The sequence below is a fragment of the Acyrthosiphon pisum genome, chromosome X (genome assembly GCF_005508785.2).
Source record: "Acyrthosiphon pisum isolate AL4f chromosome X, pea_aphid_22Mar2018_4r6ur, whole genome shotgun sequence".
NCBI classification, from domain to species: domain Eukaryota; kingdom Metazoa; phylum Arthropoda; class Insecta; order Hemiptera; family Aphididae; genus Acyrthosiphon; species Acyrthosiphon pisum.
In genome coordinates this window covers 46,928,766-46,937,265 of record NC_042493.1, presented here as the reverse complement: position 1 = coordinate 46,937,265, position 8,500 = coordinate 46,928,766, and the positions used below count along the sequence as shown (strand labels likewise).

The window sequence follows — 8,500 nt, the reverse complement described above, 5'->3', positions numbered from 1 at the left end:
AGATGTAATGAACTACTTAAAAAATCATGTTAAAAATATATATAATAATTTAATAAAGAAGGTGATAGAATAAAAATTAAAAAAATTGAATATTATTTCATAATTGAGGTTTTGGTGTTAAACAATAATAATTATTTGTGTAATTAAGCACAAAAAAAATATTCAAGTGTGAAAATACTTATAATAGTGAATGTATTATCCTTTTTTATTGTAGGTAAATATATACTTTGTTTATAAGACAATTAAGTATTATTCCATTGTTATTAATAAAATGCTACAAAAGAAAAAATTCGAACAAGGAAGAGGTTTGCATCAAAAGAAAGATAGTCTAGTGATGAATATACCTACTACATATCTTTAAAGTTTAAACTGTTCTAATTTTATTCCAACTTCTAGGTTCCTTATAGCTTGTATTCAAAACCGAAATCGAAACCGAAATTATTTCAATCGGTTTCAAGCCCTGAAATTTTGTTTAAGTAATGAATATTACTTTATAACTTGCTGAAGCTACGAACACCTATAAACACACATTAATACTTATCAATTAACTCCTTGTTAAAAACTCTAGCATGATTGAAAATAATCTAACCTGGGCACCTGACCAACAAATTCTACTAATTTCATAATTTTTACAATTACAATTCTTATAATTATCCGTAACTATTTTTTAATTATAACGTTTAACTAAAAACGAACAATTAAAATAACGTTTAAAAATGTAATTAGGTATGTTAAAACGGAAAAAACCAAATAACGTTTCAACGTACAATAACGTTAAACATTAAAATTGTATAAAATTTAAATACCCGAAAACGTATAAATGATATTTTTTAGAATCAGGCAGAAAATGTACAATATTCATAAAATTAATCTGTAGTAAATCAAATTTGGCTATTGACCGAGACTCATATAACCTGCAGTCTACATATCTCCCCCAGATATCTTTATACGAATTAAGAAGAAAAGTGGCAGGCTTGATGTTTTTGTTCGATTTACTGAATGGTAACAAAGATTCCACGAGCTACTTTCTATGGTTGAATTTAACATTGGAATTTACGGTACGAGGTCGCAAAATTTGTTTATTATTCCATCTTATAATACTAACTATAGTTCCACATAATTTTTTTCCCGGAGTTATTTTAGCGAACAGTATTATTAATAAGATCGATTTATTTTTTATGTCGCGCCACGATTTAAACACAATGTTTGTGTAGCATTGACTTCTGCTGTTAATATTATTTGTAATTTTATTATAATCGAAGTGTCGTATCTGTTATTCTGAATTATTATTTTTATAATGTATCTTAGTTGTCATTTATTTTGTTACTGTCCTAATTTTATTTGTCATGTATTTATTATTTCTTACTGTACTATTGTTCTAATGTTCTAAAGGGTGCTTGCCAGTTTATAAATAATAGTAAAAAAAAAAATCGGAAGTTGGTCTTTCACAAAAAAACAATTAGAATTTCAAATTGTTTATAATATAATTATTTTCAAGTATAAATCTTTTTGAACCTGAGATATACCATTGTATTGGTGTATCATTTGTTCATGCCACCATACTAAAACTAATACTCACTATAATATTCACTATAGGACATCGGTACTGAGTACTGTTATATTGCACGAACGACCAACCAATTTTAATTCAGCGGGAGAATTAATGATGCACAAACGACAAACTCCGTGAAATATCTGGATGGCCACCACCAGCGCAGCCAAGAAAATTAGATTGCGGTATACATCATTCGACGGCTGTTACAGTATTTATGTTTCTTTAAGAGTGCCAATAACAATAGCAGTGATGGGAAAGAACGCGTTGATATTGTGTGAACTTGACATGAACGAGTTCGATTTTCAAGAAATGAACTTGAACGTGAACTAAGTTCTTATTAGTTATGATTTTGGGTTCGTTCATTGACAATATTAAATTTTCATAGAATAGACGATTTGATAACGTTTTAAAATGTTTTGTAGCCGATCAGGTTCCTTGTTCTGTCTCAAGAATCAAAATATATAGTTTGTTTTTAATTTTGTTTATTTAATTTTGCCTTGAAATCACAACGCCGCACCGTTGATCACCGATAAGAATAGTAGGTATACCATTTATGGTATATTATTATAATTCTATTGTAATTTGACATAATAAAATAAAGTGTATCTATACAAAATAACTTTCATACAAATTATTGTATGCTGTATACAGCGTGTTCCACAGAATACAAGCGGTGATTGGAAAAATATAAAACTATTTGTATGACGCAATCAAAGTTATTTTTAATTATGATTTTGTTTTCGTTTATTTATTATTTTCAATTACTAATTAGTTACATAGGATAAAGTATGTTGCAGAGCCACGTATCCCCAGTTTCGACGCATAGTCGGCAGTCGCACGTATTTTCACGTATTTTTTTTTTATTTCTAACTTAAGTATTTTTTTTTTTTATTTTCTTTAGTAACTTTTTATAATTTTTGATCATTTTAAAAACTATGAGCTACTGAACTAGAACTTGAACTAGTTCATTTTAAAAAATATGAACTAGAATTCGAACTAGTTCATATTCAATGCCTTGAACTTGAACTTGTACTAATTCATTTTTAGAAAGAACTATCTCATCACTGAATCAAGCTTTTTGATGATTTTGATATTCGGTTAGCTATAGGTAACCTATGTAATTTAAGATAATTTTAATATTCTATAGGCATTTTAATTCTTATAGACACCGTATTAGTCATTACTCATTACTCATCGCTCATTAGTACTCATTACTAAGTTAAAAGATAAGTTTTTACAATACACTATTAATATATATAACTTACATTAATTATTGCAATCTCAGAAGAATTAATAATTAAATTATTATATTATATTATTATTATTATTATTATTATTATTATTATTATTTAATTATTATTATTATTATTTTATGACTTAATATTATTTAAGTGTAAACAAAATTGCTGATATTACTTGCCGAATTTTTTATTTTAAAATTTAAAATATGATTTTCTAATAAAAATGACTAACTACCTGTTTAAGATTTTGTGGTATATCTTAATTATTTACATAATTCAAGATTTATCACGGTTATTAAAAAAAATTACCTATGACATCGGCTCAAAGCTAAAGCTAGAGGTATTTTCAAAAAAAAATCAATTTACAAAAAAATCTCAATGTTTCATATTTTTATAATAGTTTTTATTGTAAACTTATGCTAAAACAATTTAAATTTCAATAAATACCAGATCTGTTATTTACCTAATAATAAAATAATTTTTAAAAATGTTACAAGTAGGTATATTATCCAATGCGTTGTAATTATTACAGGATCTAATTTTTTTTAAATAATAAAAAAGGAGAAAACTAAAAAAAATATTACGTATTAAATATTTTTATTTTAGTATTTTAAGAGATGTAAAAAAAAACGGACACCACACTCTGCTCCCCGGTTCCATTTTCCTCCAAAAATGAGATACCGTTTTCCTCCACAAAAAAAAAGGTTGGTTTCCATTTTCCTCTTAGCTTAGCCCCTAAAGCCCCCCCCCTATTTGCGCCTATGAGATTGAGCCACCCCAAAAAAGAATTTAAAAAAAATGATTTATGTTATTTATAATAAAATATAAGTTCCTAACACAAATGCACAACCTACGTTTTATACTAAACTTGGTTTATTAATGTACAGTAGTTAAACTTTTCTTAGAAACTACAAGAACTAAGACAAGGGGAAATTAGGTACCTATTTTTTTTACCACTTATCAAGTTGACAGATAGGTATAAATTAACTGTAATGTCTAAAATAGGTAGGCCATGATGGGCGCATCGAGCCGTCGAGAAATAAAATAAAATATAAATTATGATTTTGCGATTTCCGGAAAACTGGTAAATATCTATAGCTACGAACGTGTCTATATTTTATATTGCTAATAGCTATATTTTTATTTATTTCATAAACAATATACTAATAAAGTAATAAATTAGGTATAAGAAATAATTTAGTATTAGGTGATTTGGTTTAATTAGAATCAATCAATGATTTTATTGAATCTTATTTTCAAGAAAATAAGATAACTATTGAGTTTACCTATGATTGATTGTAAAATTGTTCCTATTAATTTATTATTATTATTAAATAACCAACTACTAAATCGAACTCACCACAAAAAAAATTAGCATTATATATCATATTATGCAGGTTGTAAAAAACAAAATCATTCGGGTTATAAAGGTTTTGAGTATTTGATTTTTAAGGGTTTAGGGGTGTAGGGGTACTGGTTAATTCGGGTGCAAGGCCCTGGTTAGTACTTATTATTAATACAGTGGCCGGAAGTTGAATTAATGTTATAAAATTACATCAAAATAACTAAAATCGTTATTATTGGTTATTTAATATGTAATTTCATCCAATTTTGAACATAAAATAACTAAAAAAAAAACACCGTGATTTATAATTTTTAGATTTTTTGGTTGCAGAATAAAATACCTACTTACGTACCTTGTTTTGAATTTTCAACCCTTAGCTATACAAGTTATACATTTCATGAATTTTTAACTACAAAATCATGTTTAATTTTAAATTTGATAAAGGTTGCCAAAAATCAAACTTTAAATGCTCATAAAAAAAAATTGTTGTTTTTATCTGCGCTTTTGTAAGCTATTGGGAATTTCAAAATGTTGAATGTACTAATTAGATTCTCTTCCTCATTGAACAATATACTGTTGAAGAAAATTGAAGCAGTTTTACTACCCCAAACGGTGAAGACATAAAAAAAAAAAAATTAAAAAATTGAAAATTAAATAAAAACACATTATTGTAAAGTCAATACATCCGCTCAGAATATAAAATATTTTAGACGCTTTCGAATTATCTTTCAAAAGTACCAACTAGATTCACATTTCTATCAGAAAAAATGCTGAAGTCGAAATCTGAACATTCTTTTGCTACTCTGAATGTTGATGAAAGATAGAAAAAAAACATACATTATACCACCGCTCAGAATCTAAAATCTTAAATGTTCCTTTTTTGTATATAATTTAAACAAGAATTGTATTTAAATTCATATTTCTTGTAATATTTTTTAATTCATTATCTTTTTGATAATATATTGTAATTATATGTTACTAAAAAGTCAATCCAATTTAGTTAACACCTATACCTCAGAGGCTCAGACTAACATGATTAAAATTACCAATTACAATTACAATAACAATAAACTAAACAATAACGTTTATACAATATTTAACTTCCACGATTGGATAAAATAATGTATTAATATTAACTAGACAATATAAAAACTGTATAGCATGCACTGATCCAAGGGGGTGGACTGTAGCAGTGTTTTATTTATTAATATTTTAAAAAAAATATCAAACACCAGAATTTAAAATAAAAATGCATTATTAAAGGTCTAAACAGTGTTGGTGAATCACTCTATACAACTATACATAATTTGTATTAGTCCAGCCCTGTATCTTGTTAAATCAGGCTGGATTCACACTTACTTTACAGTTACAAAGTTACAAATTAGCCAAAGTAAATAGGTAACAATGTCACAATCTGGCTTATATCAATGTTATTTTATGGTTAATTTTATACACATTTAACATACTATACTAACATATACCAATATATATATATATATAAATTAATAATAGTTATCATTTGTAATTTTTTTTATCCTAATAATAAGTTATACATCTTACAAATATTCATACAATAATTCATACACAAATCATCACCAACATATATTTGTAAATTGTAATACGAATGTAAAATAGTTTTGAATTTAAGGTAATATTGAAAAATAGTAAAATACTATAAAATACTATACTAGGATAACTTTTAAAAATGTTTATTATTTATTTTATTTTATAAACAAATAACTATGTTAAAATAAATATTCAAATAAACATATATTCTATAGTAACAAGTTAGACACCATCATATTGAAAGAAGTATAATTTTATATTTATTGATTTAACATCATAATTAACCAAATAGCAGCTCACGTTCCAATTGTTTTGGATCTACAGATCCCTGAATAGGTGTACATTGAGGATTAAATACAGAGTATGCACTTAAAGCATTGTGTTTTTTTTCTGAGTTTGAAGTGTTATAATACATAGCAATAAGAGCAGAGATAGCAAAAAATACTGCTCCAAAACCAACTACAGCAATCATCCAGTATTGAATTGCAGCCCAACATAAAAACATAATGATAAAATAATATAGTTTTCTATTGCTCTTTGGTGATTTATTGGAAGGCTCATCGTTTATTGTAGAATTGTCAGAATCAGAATCATCAGAATCTGATAAATCACTGTTAATTGTGCATGATAATAAGACCTTACTACGCTGTACTATAGGTATTATTTCAGGAACAATTGTGTCTTGAAACAAAATTTTTTTTCTGTCATTTTTTGGAGAAATGAGTGCGGCAGGTGGTTGAATCTATAAATAACAAATAAGTGATATTATGTTAAATAACTTAAAACATCATCATTAAGTATACTCAAATTTTAAAACAATATTAATTCTAATGCAATAAACATGTAAGGACAATCTGGGATAAATTATACTAAGGGAGATTTCTTAAAGCAGTTTTTAATAACTTAACAGTAGATTTTTTTCTGTACCTAAATAGTTATTTAGACATAGATATATTTAGTTATAGATTTTTAAACTTGCTATATCTCCTTAAAAATGTGGGTGAAGCACACAATTGGCTAAAATGTAATTAATAAATTTGTATTATATAAAATAATTAACTGATTAAAATAGAATACATTTTAAAGGAAACAATTGGTTGCTTATATTTAAATAATAATTTATTAGTACCTATGATGTAATAATAAATATTAATTTTTGGCATACAAATAATAATTTAATTCAATTTAAAAAATACAACATGAAATAATATTATTTAATAGTATGATTATAATCAGTAATTTTATTTATAAATTATAACCAAAACATATTATAAATTTCTATTAGAACGTTTACTTTATCTAGTATTTTATTTTATTTTACTGAATATTTGTATTTGATTCCTTTTAAAATTAATCATATTTTAACTTAGATAATGGAATAATTGCTTTAAGAACTAGATTGACTCTTTACGATGTTCATCAATTTATTTATCTATGTTAATAACTGGTAAGTAAATTAAAAAGGGGTTTCCAAAAAAATTACATAAAAGCAAAGCCAAAAACATTCTAAATTATAAAAATGCACTTATTTGTAATAAGTGATAATAAAAAAACTTAAAATTACTACTAGTATAGTTAAGTTAATAACAAAGAAAAAATAATATAAAATTCCTAATCAAAAATGTTAATTTTTCTTAATTTAAATTAAATAATTATACAATAAACTTACCATAACATGTTCATTTGTATCATTGGAGGAATTCTTTTCTTTACATTGTAAAGTTGCTCCTGGAGCAGAAAGTGGTTTAAGCACCATTCGTCTTCTACTACTCATAACTATTGTTTCAGTTTCCATCACATCAACATATTATGTAGATATTGATTGTTTTTTGCAATAATTGTATAATAAATATCTTTATCAACTCTCTTCATCTACAATAGGTAAACAATATTAAAAACATAAGTCTTGTATATAAGTATTTTAATATTTTCAATTTATAGCGATAAAACAACTAGAATAATACAATCAAGGCTTGCTGACAATGAAGGCTCAGGTATAAGTATTTTAAAACAGTGAATAAAACTTATTAAATACCTAATAAGAGATTAAATTTAAAATTATGTGAATTATACAATTTTTTTAATATGGGCATAATACCTAATATAATAAATATTTTATTATTCTGCTTTATCACGATCAGATCTATAACAGAATCTGGTATAATGATACGAGGAGCCGGGGAGGAGCTGCACAAACCTATATTAACTGCATCCAGATAACAAAAAATACCTAATAGGCTTTTATTAGTAAACAATTCTACTCGAAAATAAATCTATTCACCGTAAAAAATGATATTATAAAAGGTTTTTATTTTTATAATTATTTAATTTTTTAATATATTAATATATAAATTAAATTTTTTTTTATCTATTGATTGTAGGTACAATCTAAAAACAATAAACAATAAAAAAATGTTGAACTTAAATAAACCATGTGCCCTTTTACGGTTTCCCAATCTGTCACTAAAATGTAAAAGCTATTTAGTATAGAGGTAGTCAAGTAATCGACCTGTTATCGGATAAGATAATAAATTGTACGCAAAAAAAAAATAAAACGTGAATGTCAAACTCCACATAATTAACTAAATCAAAACATTCAAAATAAACATTAATTTATCCCTCCGATTTAAAGCAGGTAATGGTTAAAAAAAAACTAATGGATCAGAAGTGGGCACTAGTAGATTGAATACATTCGACAAAAAGCGTCGAGCAGAACCAATAAAATGAGTGAGGTTTGAACGTATAGGAGCCACCTATTTCGACCATCATAATTTTTAATATTCGAGTGCAATT

General features: G+C 25.4%; 1 protein-coding gene across 1 annotated transcript in view; it reads right to left on the bottom strand.

Annotated features, from left to right (window-relative positions):
• Nucleotides 1–5,944: 5,944 nt before the first annotated feature.
• The window catches only part of LOC100161128, a 2,815-nt gene continuing 259 nt past the window's right edge, over nucleotides 5,945–8,500 (bottom strand). Inside the window, exons 2-3 of the mRNA XM_001947297.5 lie at nucleotides 7,377–7,579; nucleotides 5,945–6,449 (exon numbers count right to left, since the gene is read on the bottom strand). Of these exons, the coding sequence (XP_001947332.1) occupies nucleotides 5,988–6,449; nucleotides 7,377–7,502 (588 nt within the window). The 5' untranslated portion in view covers nucleotides 7,503–7,579 and the 3' untranslated portion in view covers nucleotides 5,945–5,987. The remainder of the gene's footprint in view (nucleotides 6,450–7,376; nucleotides 7,580–8,500) is intronic.